Here is a 21,089-nt window from a genome sequence, read left to right as displayed (position 1 = left end):
AATATCTTCTTTATTTATAGCAAAAGCCGTAAAAAACTGTCCCAAAAAGCTAATCTTCTGAAGTTCCCTTACAGCACAGAGACATGTTACGTATACACGTCTTTTGGAGTCAGGGTGTGGATATATCCTTTTAATGCTGAGGTGCTTCTCTACCATGTACCATGATCTTAAACAGTAAACAGGTTTACACAGAAGCAAAGTAAAAATGCATTCAAATCACAGACAGACAGAGAGGCCATGCCCACACAGCAAAACGTATATATATTACATGGGTACCTTTCTTTTTTTTAACTTTGAAACATGAAATACAGTACTGTATTTCGGTATATATATTTGTTTTCTGTAAGGGCAGGACACAAAAGAAAATGACGGATTCCCCCCGTAGATCAAACCAAAACGGTTTACCAGGAAGTCTTTACGCAGACAGAAGCAACAGATTCAAACAGACCAAAGGACTCCAAGGACGAAGAAAAGACACAAAAAGACAAAAGAGACATGGGTGAGAGTAAGCAACAGGAAAATATGAGGTGGCTTCTAGTGCAAATCGTGCAGAAGGTTCTACGGAAAAAAGCTCATTGGAGCGAGAGGGAGCGGGATGGTATAGCGTGGGGTTGGGGTGAGGAAGGTACTCACGAATGGTTAAATCCATGACTTGAGACGCCAAGCAGAAGACAGGGTGCTCATACATCTCTCTCTTTTTCCCTACAGAGAGAGAGGGAGGATACCGGGGCATGCAAGAGGCCGGGGTCAGAGAGGACGAGCACAGACTGTACCGTTGAGAGGCCACGTGCCTGCCGGTAAGATCCTGTTCACTTAACTCTGACGGCGTACAAATGCAACCGAACACACCCTTGCAGGTAGGTCTGTTTGGTTCCATCTGTAACGCCCAGGATTTTACTGTGTAGCGGAGAGAGGGGCGGGGAGAGAGAATGGATGGACCATCCATTCCCTCTCCATTTTGTATGAGAGATGGGAAAAGTCTGAAACCTCTAAGTTAACCCACGGTTGAGGAACTAACATGAAGAAAATAATTTGGGGAGAATTTACGATCCCAACTGAGACACTAAAGGTTAGTTTTCCTTTGTGTCTTCAGTGTGGTGATGGTATTTCTTTACAGACATCGTTTAGAATTGACTGCTTAAACTGGAAGTGTAGTTACTAGTTACACACGGGTAATTGCCTTTAAATGCTGTGTACTGTGCTGTGCTATTAAATCTTTGAGGCACACATTTGTCCCATTTGTGTCGCGTTTGTGTTAGAGATACAACGTCTCCCAGTAGTATACAATGTCTATGATGCCTACTAAAGAAAACCCATGCAACAGATAGAAACGCTGAATTGCCATGAGGGGCAATCCCATCATTCCTTATGTATTGGCCAACCCTGTTTCCAAACAGTAACTGAGAATGCCAGTAAAGCCAATAGACAAGGAATACAGAGGGGAGGCAGTGAGAGGAAGATGAAGATTGTCTGAGAACAAGGGAACAGAGGAGGGGAGAGGAAAGCAGAGATAGGACAGGAGAAGAAAAGGGTCACCCCAACTACTAGGCAGGCCATAGTTGAAGACAGAGAAACAGATCAGGACTCGGCTGGAAGAAGAAGCTGAGGCATGGTGGACGAGATCAGCGTAGAAAGGTTTGTGGGGAATTGAATGCATTTTTACTTACTGCAAACATTGCTAAGTACTGTAAACAGGTTGTTGGACGTGTACATCAAACACTGCAGTCGTCATTTTGAGACAAGAGACATCAGTGCAAGAACAATTAATTTTAAATCTCATAACAAGCCTAAAAGATTGATTACGAATCACGATCAAGGAACTTTTTCAGCAGCTGTGGAGAAAACAGTAGGGTTAGAGAGCACCACTCCAAACCAACTCAAAAGGTTAGGAGCACCCACCGAAATGTAAAAAATGTATCTAATTTGTTTTCTTTGCTTTTTCTTCTGATAAGGAGATAACAGTACAGTTTAAGTAACAGAAAACAGCGAAAGCAGCAGGGTAATACAGGGTAGGCCACCACTGGGGCTTTAGGGAATAATATCCTGGTGTCAGGATTTCAAACGTGTTTCTGAATCTCTGTCCCTCTTCCATTCTTCTCTACACTGAGACTGAGAGGCATCAAATCATTCAAACGTCTCTAGAGGGGGACCCTCTACACTGAATCCAATCACATCTTCAACTGTGTTTTTATTTATTTATTTGAATGCAACAAATACAAAATAAATAAAAGAAACAAGGAATAAAAGAAACAAGGAAAATAAACAGCTACTCATTGCTTCACCTGGGGACGACAGCAAGAAAATAAAACAAAATAAATCTTGCTGATCTGAGGGCAACATTCTCCCGTCTGCCTGAAATAAATAGCAATTGATACATATATAGGCTACTTTATTCCATAATCACTAAGAAATGTTTCTGTTCAACTGACAATGTTGCCCTCCTGTGCGGAAACAAATAGTTATAACTGCGGATGTGATCATTATACTTTGTCACACAACTGTTGTGTCATCCACAACAGAATAAACCTACTGTCCACACGTTCAGACAAGAAAGTGATGACCTACCTTCTAACTTGGCGTATTCAGACAGACGCTGGTAGTTGACCAGAGCAGCCTGCTCCAGGCATCTACGGATCATAGCTTTCACTTCTTCCTGAGGAACCGGGGTCACGATGTCTTTCATCAGAACCTTCAAACACAAAATGACAAAATATCTCTGTAATCATTAACTCTTTTACAGCAGTGGTGGTCTGCATCAGTGCTAAAGTGAAAAATCTCGGAAAGCATTCGCGGCCCACCCATGGGAGGGGCTGCTGGCTGCCGTGTTGGAAGGATATTTCACTTTCAAAATACATGTGGGTAATTTTATCGTCTACTCAGGCTTTTGGGAACCCCCCTCCCTGGACAGATTTTAAGTAACTTGATATTTGATATTCATTTTATCCGACACGCCCCCTTCCAATACAATCCCATTGTTAAATTCAAACTCCATTTGAACCATGACAGATTCATCGAAAAAAAAACACCCGTCCTTGGTTCTGATGACTGATATTGTCCTAATGCGCGAGGGGCTGTGTTTTTCAATTACTTTTGAAAAAAATAAAATAAATTAATACAATAAAATAATAAAAAAAAAAAAAGAAAAAAGTAATGCCAGACAGACAGACAGACAGACAGACAGACAGACAGTTAGAACAGTGTTTCTCAAAGTGGATTCCGGGGACTCTGTGGGGTCCTTTAGGGGGGTCAAAATTGACCCATACACGTCTGTAACTCTGACAGTGTACGAATGGAACCAAATGAACCCTATTGTCCATTTGGTTCCATTTTGTACACTGTCAGAGTTAAGGGGAGACCGTGGAATTCGAAAGTTTGAGAAACAGTGAGTTGGAACATACCCTTTCGAGGAGGGACAGAGTTGCTTTCAGTGCTCCTTCAGGCCGACCAAACGGAAAGCAGTATCTGTGAAGGCAAGTATGGCAAACATAAAACCATGCATTTTAAATGCACTATGTAATTCTTGAGGTCACACCATCCTGATCCTGAATCACAACACTTTCTTCAAAGGGTAAACGATTTAATTTAATTCAAATAATAACAAAATGAGTCTTGTTCTGATAGTACTAGCTACTAGAGTGTTTGGTCCATATTTGGACTTCAGTCTTATGCCCTGTGAGGAGAAAAAAAAACTGTTTCAGTTGCTCCACCAAAACTGTTGGCTGACAGGTTTTCCTCCAATCAGGGTCGATTGTGGGGGCACGAAGGCCTGCCCCCACTTGATCATGATTGGAGGAAGGCCCCCGCCTGTCACCTACATGAAAACTGAAACTGAAACTTAAGTGAAATCACTTACCCTATCTTTAATCATATCACAGAAATAAATACATCATCAGACCATTCAAAAATGAATATGCTATAGCGCATAAAATATGAACCCTTAAAGGACAACGAAGTTGTCCTTTAAGGGTTGCCACCCCTATTTCTTTTTGAAATGACGCCTCTGAGTTCCTACCTGAAGTGCGTGATCTGGTTCTCCAGGAGAGCGCGCAGCCTCTCTTTGATCTCCTCAAAGTGTTCCTTCTCCTCCACGGTCACCGTGCCGATGCCATCAGGTCTGGAAGAACAACACGTCAAATGCTTTATTGTTCACGCTCAGGAGTACATGCACATCATGTATAATGTCACTGGCGGGCAGAAACCTCGTATCTCCAAGTTTCACATTTGTATGTTTTTTCGTAAAGCAAAGCCCTGCTTCGTCATACAAGACTGTCGCACAAAACTAGTGAAAATAGCAGATCTACAAGCACACTACAAGCACACAACGCGCTGCGAGGCGTTGAGAGCTTGTAGATCAGCTATTTCTTGGCAAATAGGTTTGGAGTGAAAGGTCAAATTAAAAAAAGTATCGACGATTTAAGTGGTTAAATGTTAAATGTAAAACATTTAACCACACAAATCCAACATAGACTGATGACAGTGCTTGTCAAACGAAACAGAACACGTCTATCGATGAAATCGATGAAAATCTGAGCACAATTTTATACAATATGTAGTGGCCCTGTCAGTTAAGGGGTCCTTGACCTGAAAACGTTGAAGACCCCTGTCCTAAAGAAACACTGAGGGTCCCTGGACCACAGTGAGAGAACCACTGATCTGCACTGTATGTTATCGAGAATAATGCATTTCATGACACTGTGGGAAATTCATCTTTTTCATTAAAGAAATACGCTAATGCTTACAGGCCAGGTTTAGGCTACCACAACAAGGCAGTAACTTCTGCTCCTTGCCAATAGTTATCATACAGCCACGCACGTGGCCAAAACACACATGCAGGTGGCTATGAGAGAACGCTGACACCATATCTGTAAAGAACTGGAGGAGTCTGTCTGCCATGAGTGTTGACACTGAGCAAATTGGTATCCTATTCTCCTAACATTGCACACACACGCACACACACACACACGTACGCACGCACGCACGCACACACACACACGTACGCACGCACGCACGCACGCACGCACACACACACACCCACACACAGACACACGCACACACACGCACACACACACACGCACACAGGGTGTGAGGTGGGGGTAACAACACCCCCCACTTGCCCACTGTATTTCACTGATAACATATCGTCACTCTCGGGCAGAAACCTTGTATCTCCAAGTTTCAACATAGTATGCTCTTTCGTAAATTAAAGCCCTGCTTCGTCATACAAGAGTGTTGCACACAAGTAGTGAAAATAGCAGATCTACAAGCGCACAATGCCTTATCCTTCCAAAAAGGAACGGTTTTGGACATACAAGGTTTCCAGTTTCCACACAGTATTTTGTGTGTGTGTGTGTGTGTGTGTGTGTGTGTGTGTGTGTGTGTGTGTGTGTGTGTGTGTGTGTGTGTGTGTGTGCGTGTGTAAAAGACAGAGTGTCATGTCTTCTGCTTCTCCCGCCCCCCCGTCACGACCAGCAGTACAGAGCCTCCTCTGTCACATGCACTCTGCTCACAGTCTACGCAGACCCCAACCATGTCACTAACAATAAGGACACCAGCCTCACACACACACACACACACACACACACACACACACACACACACACACACACACACACACACACACACACACACACAGCTGTTTGTAATGTTAATAATATACAGCAGGCTATATTACCGTATGTACATACAGTACAGTATTTATCAAAATAATTGTGTCTGATGGAGGGAGAAAAAGCATGACACAATGTGGTGTGTGTGTGTGTGTGTGTGTGTGTGTGTGTGTGTGTGTGTGTGTGCGTGCGTGCGTGCGTGCGTGCGTGCGTGCGTGCGTGCGTGCGTGCGTGCGTGCGTGCGTGCGTGCGCGTGTGTGTGTGCGACTGTGCGTGCGTGTGTAAACGGAATAATACGAGACTGAAGACGAGAAATGACTGTTCCCTGTGACGACGTGACAAAATCAGATGAGAAGAAGACTTCGCACTAATTAAGTCCTGCGGGGCCTCGTCCAACAGACATGCTCTGTTCCCTGTCCACGATGATGTCGCTGTTGGGTAGAAACCTCGTACTGTATGTCCCAAACTATTACTTTTCAGAGAATTAAAAAAAAATAACCTATTTCAATGGATCCAGTCCCAATTAAGATCTTGTTAATAATACGTTTCTTTGGTTCACTATTTTATAAAAACCAACTGACCACTTTAAAATGTTTGGGGAGGGGCGCCTGCTGGCCTACCGGTCCAGGCACATACAGTACCACCACATAGGCTCAGTGTAAACTGACAGCGTGTCGCTGGTTTGAGTCCCGATCCCGACTACCTTTGCTGCTTGTCACTCCCCATCTCTCTCCTCATTTCCTGTCGGTCTACTGTCCTATCAATAAAGGCATAAAGCCCAAAAACATATCTTAGAATACAAAAGAAAAATGTTTGGGGAAATCGTAAAGCAGATCTCCAAGCTCAAAGGGCCTCGCCCCCTTTTCTGGCAGAAATGGGGTGGGCCAGGTTCGAATAACATCCAAAACCGTGATGGAACAGTAACCTCTGTATAGCTCACTGTGTTCAGAAGACATTAGATAGATTCGGCTGGTATCTCTGGCATGTTCCGGGGAAAATCCTTCACTTACAGCCAGTGGTGGAAAAAGTACTCGCAACAAAAAGCACACAACACGTCACGATGCGCTTGTAGATCGGCTATTTTCAATTAGCCAGGGAATAAAATAGGGCTAAAGTGGTTAATGTATGTTTTATAATATTGTGCAATTTATATCTGCAAAGTGACCAGTAACTAAAGTCTTCAAATAAATGTAGTGGAGTAAAAGTACAATATTTGGGTCCGAGATGTAGTGGAGTAGAAGTAAAAGTATCGGAAATACTCAAGTAAAGTACAAATACCTCAAAATTGTTCTTAATTACAGTAGTTAAGTAAATGTACTTGGTTACTTTCCACCACTACTTACAGCGCTCCTGCTGCTGCTAGCTATGATTTCTTCTACTAAATTCACAATGCAACCCCTGATTCTACTGCGAGCTGGACAGGAGTCAAGTCCTGACACTTCATCATAGAAGAACGAGTTGCCTGGGAGAAAATGGAGAGTAAATATTATTTACTCTCCATTTCCTCCCGGGCTACGTGGCTCCAACTTGCAACAGTCCACATCACTGGTGGCTTCAGGCCAGCAGGCTATTAGGAGGTGGGGGGGGGGGGGGGGGGGGGTCATGGTGTGTATGTGTGTGTATGGGCAGCGATGGGAGCGGAGGTGGTGGAGGGAGGGGGGGGGGGGGGGGGGTGTCTGGTGTGGTGTGGTCTGACGTGGAAGAGGCACAGGGGGACACACAGTGGGACTGGCAGGAGAGACACTGGGCCGTCGCATATGACGACCTGTCATCCTGTCATGCCTTGACCTCCAGGCACACGCAGTGGCTGGACTGGCACGGTCCCCCCCTCTCCTTTGCCGTCATGGAATGTGGATATCGTCACTGTCGGGCAGAAACCTCGTACCTCCAAGTTTCAAATTTGTATATATTTTTTTTTTCATAAAGTAAAGCCCTGCTTCTTCATACAAGACTGTCGCACAAGAATAGTGAAAACAGCAAATCTACAAGCACACGCCTCGCAGCGCGAGGCGTTGTGTGCTTGTAGATCGGCTGTTTTCACTAGTTTAAATCATTTTTAAACTGATAAATACAAAAACAACGGTTTTGGAGATGCAAGGTTTCCACCCGAAAACGAGTGCGTCTTTCTTCTATGCATTCCTATTTCAGTTTCAGCCCTATCTGCATCTCTCCATTATTTGTATTCACCATTTCTACCTCTACCCCCATTCCATTCACTTCCTTCCTTCTCTACCCCCCCCCCCCCCACAACTCTCTCTCTCTCTCTCTCTCTCTCTGTCCTCTCTCTCTCTCTCTCTCTCTCTCTCTCCGTCTCTCCCTCTTTTTCTCTCTGTCTTGAAGCTAGTGCTGTCCATCTGTCCATGCTGATCAGAACAGGTCTCAGTCCTCAGTCAGCCCCATCAATGTCTGTCAGCCTGATGGAGGGATGGGGAGGTGGATGGATGGATGGATGGATGGATGGATAGAGGGATGGGTGGATGGATGGATGGATGGATGGATGGATAGAGGGATGGGTAGATGGGTGGATGGATGGATGGATGGATGGATGGATGGATGGATGGATGGATGGAAAGAGGGATGGGTGGATGGGTGGATGGATGGATGGATGGATGGATGGATGGATGGATGGATGGATGGATGGAGGAAGGAAGGGACATATAGACGTACAGTAAGGCCGGGGTGTGTAGATGTCAACAGGGACGTGCAGAGAATGTTAGAGAGGCAAGGGACATTTCTAAAAGGGCCTTTTGGTGGAAATATCGAAGATAGCAGAACTGCAAGGCTCACAATGAGTCACAGCGCTTGATACCACACTGAACCAAGCATAATCAAGTCAATACTGGAGATGTGGCATAACAGCATGGATTTCTACATAAAGAGGGCAATTCTTTCAACATAAGATGCTGCGTTCAAGTTCAGGAGAGTTTAGACAAGGCAATTCTCTTGAATGCATGCCTTCGGATATGGCATGGCATTTGCATTTCTTTCACCATAGTAAAAACTGCATTCATGGTCTGGAGAGGGCACTTTTTAGAGATGGATAAAATGGCAGGGGCTCAAGCCCCCTTTTATGTCTATGTGTGCACATGCCTGGATGTCAAAGCAGGACACACTGACAGGCAGCCCTCCCTAACCCTTGCCCTTGGCCACTGCAGTGGCCCTCGTTTATGCTCAAGCCCAGTACTTGCGTCAAAGTACATAGATACTCCCGGTAAAATATTACAAAAACTACTGAAAGTTGCTCTGTCAAATTTGTAATTGAGTTAAAGTACTGGAGTACTTGCTTTTGACAATACTTGGGATATTTCACTTTCAAACATGTTTAGGGCCATTTTAATGTCTACTCAGGCTTTTGAGAGCACCTCAGACAAGTTAAAGTTGCTTGATTTAATATTTAGATGTTTGATATTCATTTTATCAGACTTCAAACTCCATGTTGACTTATGTCTCTTTGAAAACACACACCTTAGGTTTTGGTGACTTTCTAATGTGTGAGGGGGAAGTGTTTGTTAGTTTTTTTTCTCCCTTTTTCCCCCCTTTTTTTCAATAACTTTCTTTAATTTATATAAATTCTTTTTTTGGGGGAAACAGAAAGTCTGATCAAAATGAATATCAAATATCTAAATACTGAATCAAGCAAACTTAAAAATGTCTGGGGTGCCAGAGTAGACATTAAAAATGACTCCAAACATGTTTGAAAGTGAAATACCAAATTAAAAAGCACATTTTGACTGAGATGATAATACTGCATGACTGCAAGTTTAACATCTTAAGACCTACACCAGTCAGAATATGTCATCGTCTTTTCATAGTTCTGTGTATGTATGTTCCCATTCCCCGACTGGAATTAACTCCATAGATTACTGAAGTCCTTACCTTCCTGCTTCCAGAGGAATTCTGGGACCTGAAGTCCTTTTTCTTCATGAACTCAATGATTTTGTGTTGGTTCTTAGGGGTAGTAGGGGGATCAGGGACACAGGGATAAAGAGCTCTTTCGAGTTCAGCCTGAGATACGGGCCAGCTTAGCAACTCACACACTCGCTCTCTAGTTTTGGTATTATGGAAGAGTGAGGTTCATAGGAATGAGGCAAGGGGGGGGGGGGCGGGGGGGGGGGGGGGGTTACATGAACCCAAAATAAGGTAAAGGGGGAAAAAAAGAGACAAAGAGAGCCAAAAAAGGTTGAGCATGCAAACAATATAGCAAATTAACAACGAAGAATGGATTAAAAGAAAATTCACCAAATAACATAAATAGTACCAAATGAGAGTGACCACTTGAATTAACAAAAGATAAAAGACAGAAGTTCATGGGTAACAGAAAATGAGTTTGAAATCAAGTTCTTAAAAGTGCAGGAATTAATGGTGAGGTTGTGATGAGTCAAATCAAACACAAATAGGTTTATTAAACTCCATACAGTGAAACCTGTTCTAATTGAAGGCAACAAAGGAAGCTAATGTAGCTGTGCTGAGCAGGGGTCATCGCCATGCTGGCTTGTGGTGGTCATTTTTTGTCAAAATTCCATTTTTGCCACAGACATGAGTGGACCAAATGGACCCTTACGGGTTATGGGTTCGGGGGTCCAGGCAAATAAAGCATTTGAGAAGCACTAGTACTAGTGCTTGACACTGTACTAGTGGTATGACACTAGTACAGTGTCATATACATATAATATATCGTCACTGTCAGGCAGAAACCTTGAAATCTCCAAGTTTCAAATGTGTATGTTTCCACCCGACAACGACAATATAATTTACTATATATATAAGAAAACCTGGAGACTTGACTTTCAGTAATTGGGTCTTATGAACAAAATAAGAACATTCAAATAAAAAAAGAAAATCTCAAATTTGCCACGGACAAGACCAAGTCTTTGCCACGGACACATTTGTCCGCATGTACGGACATGTTGATGACCCCTGGTGCTGAGATAGCTGTACCGGCAGGGAGAGGTGGCTGTGTGTGTTGGAGTCCTGCCTACCTGTTCCCGTGTACATGTGAGGCACAGAAGGCGAAGCTGTAGTGCAGCAGTGTGGGGTCGATCATGGCCCCGTTCTCCGCTCGCTCCAGGAGATCGCTGAGGTAACACAGGTGTCTGTGGCAGCCTCTCACCCCGTTACGAGCACAGTACTCGTCCATGACGAACACTTGACCCGGACTGAACCAGCCCTGGAAAACACACACACGCACACACACTTTATTGCACATACACTTTTCAACACAGACCTTCGGAGCCAACTGTATGTTGTTCTTGATCAGAGTAGGGATGGGACGATATGAAAATGTCATATCACGATAATGTTGTGACCAAAGAAATCGCGATTTATGATAATATCGTTATAATCAAAATATCCCCAACATCCATTATCCTGGGGAGGAACATTTGCCAAAAAATAGCTGATCTACAAGCTCACAACGCGCTGCATTGCGAATTTGCGACGCGTTGTGAGCTTGTAGATCGGCAATTTATTTGGCAGATTTGGTAGATAGTGATTGTATTAAGTACATATATTATAAGTACGTTTTACCAATATAGGGTTTAAGTGGTACCGGATAAAAGCAAATAAAAGGTGAATTGATCCCTGTGCATGACGGAGGACGATTTCACGATAAAATAGAACTCCACAATACGATTATGTTTTTTTATCACGATAAACGATAATATCACTCATCGTCCCATCCCTAGATCAGAGTAGTTCTATGTTTCAGGGTTTTCTCACCAGACAGGAGTAGGAGTCGTTCAGCCTGTGGTCCAGAGTGAGGCGCTGCACCAGCTCAAATAGAGAGCAGTGGTCGAAGTTACAGGGGTTCGCTGAGATGAACTCGTCCATGCCGTGCTTCTGAGCTCGGTCGGCGTCTGTGGACGCCGCAACCCCCGGAGCAGGCCAGGAAAGAGAGAGAGAGAGAGATACAGAGAGAGAGACAGACAGAGCGACAGAGAGAGACAGACAGAGAGAGACAGAGAGACAGACAGAGAGGGACAGAGAGACAGACAGAGAGGGACAGACAGAGAGAATGACAGTCAGAAGTAGTCAGAGATCCTTATTTAACACAATAGGGACATGATATTCAATCAAAACATTCACCACCTCATCTAGACTAGTTTAGCATTTTGGATTGATCAACAGGACTTATATAAGAGTTGAATGGGGCTGTAAAGCAGTGGTTCTCAACCTGTGGGTCAGGACCCCCAGATGATTAACTTAATGTGCAACATTGTTTTCCTCACTCAACAGTAAACAAACCAACCATACAGTTTAAGTGTATAGAGGGTATCTATTTAAGGACTCTAAATACCTCTAAAATGACAAATTAAACATTGGCCAAATTGTCAAATATTAGAGGGAGAAAATGTGAAAATAGCCGATTTACAAAATGTAATGCCTCAACTCTTAGTGCTCGTCAGGGTGGGGGTCCCCAGTTTAAATATGATTATTTTGGGGGTCATGGCCTGAAAAGGTTGAGAACCACTGCTGTAAAGGACTTTCCTGCTGACAGCTTGCTCGGGTATAACGCCAATTAAAGTTGTCAGTTTTGATTGAATAGGTCTCTCAGGGCATAGAGGTAAAAGAGGGTGTGGGGGTGTGAGTCTCACAAGGCAGCTCTCAGGAAGTGAGTAGAGGTCAAAAGGTTAGTACTACTGTTAGTTATCACATTGTGAGGGCTCAGGTAGATGTGAGTTATGTTGACATTCTGTTCATGCAGAACCTTGTCTAAAGGAAAAGCCAGTGGACCACTGGTGCAAAAAGGCTAATGACAAGCAGTGTTACCAGATGGGAAATGTTGAATTATCGTACCGGAGGCTCAGAATGATCGTATTTGACATGAAACTATCGTACACGGCCAAAAAAGAGAAATCACTCGCGTAAAAACGTAATTTCACCAAAAAATGCGTCTTTAGTGTAAGAAACAACCTCGTTTTAGACTCCTGCGTGACAAAAACGCATCAGATTTGCTGTGTGGAGGCAGGCAACTTCTTGGAGCTTACACAAATAAAAGCCTGAAACTGGTCTGGAAAGATGCAACCAGTGTTTTTAATGCCTCCAAGTACAGATCTAGGGTCAGATTGACTGATTTCCTGGCTTATTTTGAGAAGCCAAACCAGATCCCAGATCAGCAGCCAGGGAAAATAGTGAATTCACGCTCTTTTTGATGATATGCCGAAATTATCGTACATTTGGGCATTTTTGGAATTATTGATCGTACATCGTACAGAGGGTCAAATTATCGTACAAATACGATAATTATCGTACGTCTGGCAACACTGATGACAAGGGTTGATCCGTCTGACTTATTTGATTTCCTACAGCCATGTTTGCCTATAGATTGTACCACACACTATACCCAAGCAAATCTACAGCCAACCAACTTGGGATGGGACGATACGCGAAATTATCGTTTATCGTGATAAAAAACACTCATGATAATCGTATCGTGGAGATTTAATTTATCGTGATATCGTCCTCCATCATGCACTGGGATCAATTCACCTTTTATTTGCCTCGCTGCATATCCGGTACGACTTAAACCCTCTATAATTGGTAAAAGGTAATTGTAATATACGTAGTTGATACAGTCTTTTTTTCACTCTTTATCAAATGTCTTTGCCCAAAAATAGCCGATCTACAAGCTCACAACACGTCGCGATGCGACGTGCTGTGAGCTTGTAGATCTGCTATTTTTTGGCGAATGTGTCCGCCCCAAGATAATGGATTTTGATTATCGCAATAATATCGTAAATTGTGGTTTCTTTTGTCAATAATAATAATCGTGATATGACATTTTCATATTGTCCCATCCCTACACCCAACCCAACCAAACCCACACATCACGGCCTGAAACCCATAACACGCCATCACTTCATTCTCCTTTCCAACAGCGGTATCCTATACTCTACACACTCCATCCACACCAAAGAGCCTGTGGCCGTGGGACCCCCGCGGTGGCCCTAATTAATCGCTGCCCAGAACATCCCATTGCAAGCCCGGGACGGGGGCCCTGCTGTGGGGGGCACCCTGGCTAATCTTCTTTGTCCCCATAATTTGGGGCTTTGAATAAAATTTTACAACAACTTTTCTCTTGCTTTCCCAGTCATCAGGCAAAGCTAAGGCAATAGGCCTAATCCTGACATCAGGGTGCTAGGTTTCTTTGTCTCTCTGGTTGTAATCCTGCGTGGTCTCGCTGCACTCCAAATGGAGGTCTGGAGAAACTCTCATTTCAAACGGTGAATAGAAGGAGCGAGCAGCACACTGTGGCCTGTTGTTCACTTCATATAGATGCTAGATGGGTTGTTTATAGGGCTGCCACGATTATGACATTGATTTTACATGACGATTAATTGTCACTCAAATGATTGCGATTAATGATTTAATTGTGTTTTTTGTCGTTGACAATTACATTTCTGTTTGGCTTTTAGGCTTTGAAGTTGCACATGGCAATTATGACACATAACTTAAATATGCAAAGAAATTACTGACATATTTGACAACTTCATACTTAAAAAAGAACATTGATAGTGGAAATAGCCGATCTACAATCTCACAAGTTTGTAGATCTGCTATTTCCGCAATTTCTTTTAAAGTATTTGAAACTAAATCAACATTTTCTCAACATGGGAACGATTATGACGATTATGCAAAATAATTGTGACAGCCCTAGTTGTTTACTTATATACAGATCTGGATATGTTGTTTACTTGTATACAGATGCTATGCTAGATTATCTTTTCATCCATGCCTTACCCCTTATCCCTAAACTTCTTTTGAAAAACATTTTTAAATAGTTCAAATAGCTGATCTACAAGCTCACATCGTGTCAATGTAGATCGCCTATTTGGATGTAGATCGCCTATTTGAAGTATTTTAAAATGGTTTTCAAAATAGTAAAAAAAAAAAAAAAAGGCCAAGAAGTTTTAAGGGGTAAGGGGTAAGGCATGGATGAAAATGTACTGCTAGTCTAATAGGATGCCACATAATAGCAAATCAATCGAGTGGTGACACCCCAGCTGTCAGTCGACAAGAACAAAGAGCAGTGGACTTTGCTCAGAAAACACGCCAACGGTGTCCCCTGTACAAGTCACCCCCAAAATCTATAAGGTGACATTGCGGTGCCCCTTTGGTCTGTGGCTAGTGGCCTGTCAGGTCCATTTGATTTGAGTGAGAGGGAGTGGAGGCATGAGGGTTGGACAGTAACTTGCAGTGACATTAGTCACCCCTGTCTGTCTGGGCTGGCCCATGGACGGAGAGGTCCTGACAATGATTGACGGCTGCTACTCATTTATAGATCCAAAACCCAGCTATAGCGAGCAGGAGGCAAGAGGGAAGTCAGGAGGGCAGTGGGCAGTGCTGGTGGTCACAAAGCATTTGGGGCTATTTAGCATGCGTCTTGTTGTTGTTTTTTTGTGTCTTTTTCTTCTGGTGGACTGGCCATCAAACATGTACAGCCCCAGCACAGCTGCAAGAACCACAGCTGTAACCACGTTGCAGAAATACATGGGCATCAGTCTGCACACATGTACATAATGTGATGATCATCACACATACTCACAAACACATGCCATAGACTGCATAGCTGAAGGTTATGTTTTGTTTGCTTCCTCTTAAATGCATGTAACACTACAGAACTTGTATGCATTAATCAACCATAATGATTCAATCTTTACTTAGTGCTTATAGTAAGCAGTAAACACAACAAACTTTAGGTCTTTAAGTGTCCAATTTAAGGTATGGTACATGTTATGTACAAAGTGCCTTTCAAAATATTTAAGTTACAAGGTGTGTTCTGCTATAGCAAAGTACTGTACTTAACTTAACCAGTGGAGAAGGGAACATCCACAACCTCTTACTGAAAAGGGAGGTACATAAGGAGATATTCACACCCTCCGCTATACTAAATTAATGAGGACCATAATTGGTAAATTGGCAAATTACCGTGCGGGTACGATGATTATGATGTTAAGTGATCAGTTCGCGGGTGAGATTAAACTGAGCCCTGATCCAGAAAAGGTTAGGAACTACTTAAGTATATAGTTTTGATGTGAAATAGTCACCACGTGTTGCCTATTCGTCACGCATATTACCCGGTGTGTAGGGACCTTAACGGTGTGTTTTGACAGCGGGCGACGGTCGGACGTATTTTCCGGAAGTGCGTTATTTGTCAATGGGACAACTGCTGGTGTTAGCAGGCGATGAGGCGATAGTGGAAAATGTCGGCCTAAAATATGGAAATAATTTAACTTTTGGACGACATTGCCCAGAGTTGACGGCTGTTGCGCGCTGTTGCAACGTACTTTATACTTTAGCTATTGAAAATTAGCAGATATACAAGCTCACAGCGCGGCACCGAGTGCCGCGCTGCGAGCTTGTAGATCTGCTATTTTTGAAAAGTTGAAATGTTCATGGGGGCCCACAGTGAATCCTTGTACCCAGGGCCCAGAATTCGGTGCGACACCCCTGAATGTGGTGAATTTTACAGTGAAGGATGACAGCAGGAGATAGAATTGGGGCAGGTGGTGAACGAACAAGTCTTGTACTGCACCAGATGTGTGACAGTGGTGTCAGACTCTAACACCACAGTTAGAGGTTAAACCTTTAACAGTTAGAGGTTATTGTCAGAGTGTCTGCCTTTCTGCAAAGCAGAGACACAGACCAGGAAGTGGTGTCACCACACGTACCTCATCATTAGCATTCATATTACTCCAGGTGCGTATTTGCCAAGCAACCGAAAACACAAGTAATAAAAGAAGGACGTGAAACCCTCTTTAATGGAAATGGAAAATATTGTCCGGTGCACAGTGAGCATTGCACTCAGTAATTGTCATTGGTCGTCAAATAAAAACAACAATAAAAGCCCTGCTGTTTCTTTTTGCTTTGCAATGATTTACTCTATTTGGTTTTGGGGGTCCTATATTTTGTCATGTTATATTATGCATTGCACCGATCCAGGTGTGAACTGCAAAGTCGTTATTTGGTAACATTTTGTCTGATTGCTTCCCAAAATAATTGTGCCACAATCACACTGTATTATTCATGGCATGGCACTTTTAACTTGGTAATTACCAGCTGCTGAGACACAGTGGGACTCCAGTGGTTGTGTAAAATCAGCTTGTTCAAAATAATTCACGTACAGACATGCTGGATGCACACTGCCTACTGCCACTGGCAAATACAAAAGCATTTTTTAATTAAGACATTCCCTTATGTATATTTTGTGTATATATGTATGAGAAAAATCTGTGTTTAACTGTGTGTGTGTGTGTGTGTGTGTGTGTGTGCGTGCGTGCGTGCGTGCGTGCGTGTGTGCGTGCGTGCAACTGTGCATGTGTGGGTGGGTGTGGGGGGACTCGGGACATGAGTCTGTGTGTGCTCTGTTGTAAATTCTTCCGTGGGTGTTTTGGTCCAATCATCCAAAGTTTCTCCCAATAATAGACACACACTGGTAAAATTCTACTATTCTAAAATCCCCCAAACAGGGGCTGAGCTGTCTGTCCTGTGACACAAAAACTCTGATGGACAGGCGGCAAAATATGCAAACAGAAGCCAAGTCAAACCAACCAAGACAAAATCAGGTTAGCATGCTTCCTAAAACTACCAAGTGCAGAGGAGCGTGTGTCACGCCTTAAGGGTAGAGGAGGATTTAAGATGAGATTTGAAAAGAGGCAAACGTAGCAAAGAATAGTAAAAGAGAGAAAGAGAGAGAGACAGAGACAGAGACAGAGAGAGACAGAGAGAGAGAGAAAGAAAGAAAGGGGAGGAAAGCACTTACCCTTCAGTCCAGCTACAAGAGAGCAGGGGGAGTGAAGAAGAAGAAGAGGAAGCAGAGAAGGAAGAAGTACAGAGACACATAAAGACACAGAGCAGCCACTGCACACTTCAACACTTCAGCTCATCAACGTGACATAAAAGCACAGAAGCAAAATCAGGTGGAAAGATGAGGAGTGAATTTGACGCAGGTTATTGTAAAAGGTTCACAGCACGCCCCTCGCGGCCTGGGAGCTTTTGGCCACGCAGTACGCAACCCTTCGGACTGTGCAGAGGTGCTGAAAGTTGGGGGGATGAAGATTTACGATTCTGTCCCCATCAGGACGTAACTCGGACGGTGCAGAGTCGGCTCAAGCGGACTTCGCAGCGCTCAACGCAGCGACTCGCTCGATTTATCTCACTCGGCGGTGTCTCACGTGGATCAAGTCCGCTTGAGACGGCGTGCCTCCGTCGTCTCCACCAGCCAAAAGCTCCCAAGCCGCGAGCGGTGTTAACCTTTTACAATATCGCGTGTCGAATTCCCTCCTCGTGGTGGAAAGAGAGAGAGAGACACACACACACACAGAGAGAGATTCAGAGTGAGGGGGAGAGAGGGTGGCAAATAGAGACAGAGGGAGACGGTAACAGCTCAACACCTGTACGTAAGCAGGTAAGAAGTGTGGACATATAAGGAAAGAAATACAGAACATAGAGAAAGGTATAGCATGAGAAAAAACAGTGGCTAGTACCCTGCGCACATGAGTTTACTGCGGATGTAAGATATTCTGTGTGCACCACACTTTGAAAGATACAGTAACGGTCGCTCATTCAAGTTACACGCCTGTGAACATAAATGCTACTTTTATGCACTTACCGGTATAAAAAAGATTGCCAACAAACCTTTTGGGACAATTATACATTACATGGTGGACTATTTCTACATAAAAAATAAAAAATAAAGACCAGGCTTTCGGTATGCACTGTGGAATTGCTAAACTAGCGGGCGGCCACTCACCCCATTACCACTAAGATGAGATACTTAGAACTTCATTCTTTTCACATTACCAGCCATTAACTGCAGGCTATGCTATTATTATCTAAGCAAGAATAAAGAATATCTGCTTTCCCGAGAACATTTCTTAATTTTTAGATTATACTTGCGGCAACCTTATGTAGCAGCAACTGCAAGAACATTTTGATGGGCTGCACATGCATCATCACACGCACACCCCGATGGAGCCCCAGGGTAAGGAACCAACGAACAAAGCAAGATATGGAAGAAAGAGACACTTTCTTATAGATTAAACATTCAAGAAGTGAACTGTAAACTGTAAGCTGAAATGGCCATGTTATCTCCCTAACGCCCCCGACTATAGGAGAACAAAGCGTGATAAAGGGGTTGTGAACACATACAGAACTGTGAGATGGGTGCGTCGAGCTGCACGGCCCCCGAGCCCCCTCTAGAGTTGAGCTTCTGGACCTGGGTGGGGGGGATGGGCTTGTGGGACTGGCCCGTGGCGCGGTACATGGCCTGGACCCACAGGATGCGGTCCTGCTCGTCGTCGCTGGCGAAGATCACAGTGTCTCCCTCCTTCACCGCGTTGAAGAACGTCCTGCCGCCGTCCAGACCTGCAGCGTGGGAAAGCAGTGGTGGAAAAAGTACTTTTTTACTTAAGTAGAAGTATCAACTGCAATATAGAAATACTCTGTAAAGTAAGTAAAGGTCTGGAATTCAAAATGTACTTGAGTAAAAGTATGAAAGTATTGGCATCAAAATATAATTATAGTACCAAAAGTAAAAGTACAAAATCTTTGAAAATAGCAGATCTACAAACTCACAACTTTGTGAGCTTGTAGATCCGCTATTTTCAAATAGTCTAGGTATAAAATAAGGCTAAAGTGGATTAATGTATGTTTTATAATATTATAATTTATATCTGCAAAGTAACTAGAGCTAAAGTGTTCAAATAATTGTAGTGGAGTACAAGTACAATATTTGCCTCTGAGGTGTAGTGGAGTAAAAGTAAAAGTACTGAAAACTGGAAATACTCAAGTAACCAGTGCGGTTGTCGGAGACCCCTTTTACCAAACAAAGATTCTATAGCAATGATTACGGAATATGAAGCTTTGAAATATTTAGTTTCGCTTCTAAACTGTAAACTGAAACATTTTAGTTTTAACCAACTACGGTGGAGGTACTGCAGGGGGTCCGCGAAATTGTTGCAAAAAAAAAAAAAAAAAATGCATTTTTTTTTTGCCATTTTCAACATTCATGTTAAAAAATAAATCATGATTCTATCCATTTTGAATAGCTTGAATACATGATTACTATGCAGATTGTTGATATTATTGACATTGGATCTCAGTTAATAAGTAGTATGTTTAGAAATGGTAGTGGTATGGCCACCCTGCTCGCTATACATGTTAAAAAATATGTCGTAGCCCCGACCCCCCCAACCTACGAGGTGGTAGGGGGTCCCTGCTCCATCTCCCCATCAGTTTAGGGGTCCCCGGCCTGAAAACGTTGAAGACCCCTGAACTACGGTAATGCTAGCTGGTTGGCATGTTAGCTGTGACTGTCAGGTGTTACACTAATCTCTCAAGAACAGACTCTGATGCTACGCAAGAAAAGGAACTTTTCTTTGACGGTTACCTGGCTGAGGGTCTGTATAGTCCACAGTGTATCCATCCAACTGGAGGAGTTCCACAGGATCTGCCTTCTTCTCTCTGTAGCTGCACATGGCGAAGGTATACTGGCTGACCTGAAGAGAAGACACAGCCTTTTCACACGCAGCAAGTATATCGTCGTTGTCGGGTGAAAACCTTGTATGTCCAAAACCGTTCGTTTTGCATTTTTCATTTTAAAAATGATTTAAACTAGAGAAAACAGCCGATCTACACGCACACAACGCCTCGCACTGCGAGGCGAGGCGTTGTGTGCTTGTAGATCTGCTGTTTTCACTACTTTTGTGCGACCACCTTATATCATGAAGCAGGGCTGTACTTTACGAAAGAACGTAGACATTTGAGATGCGAGGTTTCCGCTCGACAACGACGATATGTTGCTATGTAGATGCACAGTAACATCCTACCGTTGTTTCCTGTTGAGATTAGCAATAATGCTGACCTCACTCAGCAACGAAATAAACAGAAAATAAACAAAAATAGAAATAAAACAATTCACAGGAGGCAAGCAGTGATCACCCCATGATGTGCACTGCAATTTAGTTTCAAATGCACTACATTGCAGGCGCTTTTTGAGAGTGAAAAAAAAAGAAGACACGTGTGACATGTGTGATCATGGGCAGCTTGCCCCAGGAAATGTGCCAAGCTCAATAGGGAACAACGAACGGTAAGTGTTCATTTGACTCTGACAAGTGTACAAATGAAACCAAATGTACCTGTATTGTACATTTTCCCTTGATTCCCTCCTGACATGAGATAAAGATATAAAGGGACTGAGATCTCAGCTTCCCTTTCCTAAGAGGGAGTTGAGATTTCAGGGAGCTGAGATCATAAACAGTTACTGTATATCAATCAATTAATCAATTATATTAAAAACATTAATCAAAAATACATTTTAATTCAAACAAATTCTTGTGAAATTTTAACGTCTATTTTCCCTATTCTATTCTTAGATTTTTTATTTATTTTGAAGATTGATCGATGAAAGAGAAAACCAAATTAATGATCAAAAAATGCATTATTTGATTAATCAACAGAATAATCATTACGAAAATAATTGAT

The 21,089-nt window shown here is 43.1% G+C and overlaps 1 protein-coding gene across 3 annotated transcripts in view; it reads right to left on the bottom strand.

Annotated features, from left to right (window-relative positions):
* Positions 1-21,089, bottom strand: part of cadpsa (Ca2+-dependent activator protein for secretion a) — a gene marked incomplete at both ends in the record, with an annotated part of 143,171 nt that overhangs the window by 39,685 nt on the left and 82,397 nt on the right. For 2 of the 3 annotated variants that reach the window (XM_080728398.1, XM_080728399.1), the window contains 8 exons: positions 634-702; positions 2,566-2,689; positions 3,399-3,462; positions 4,013-4,114; positions 10,586-10,773; positions 11,325-11,461; positions 18,756-18,971; positions 19,996-20,104. In XM_080728398.1, the coding sequence (XP_080584524.1) occupies positions 634-702; positions 2,566-2,689; positions 3,399-3,462; positions 4,013-4,114; positions 10,586-10,773; positions 11,325-11,461; positions 18,756-18,971; positions 19,996-20,104 (1,009 nt within the window). The remainder of the gene's footprint in view (positions 1-633; positions 703-2,565; positions 2,690-3,398; positions 3,463-4,012; positions 4,115-10,585; positions 10,774-11,324; positions 11,462-18,755; positions 18,972-19,995; positions 20,105-21,089) is intronic. The other variant, XM_080728400.1, reaches the window with a different exon arrangement.

This window comes from Nannobrachium achirus, assembly GCF_963921795.1.
Source record: "Nannobrachium achirus genome assembly, chromosome: 6".
NCBI lineage: Eukaryota > Metazoa > Chordata > Actinopteri > Myctophiformes > Myctophidae > Nannobrachium > Nannobrachium achirus.
Note: the sequence above shows the minus strand (reverse complement) of the source record. Positions and strands in the feature narration are given on the sequence as shown.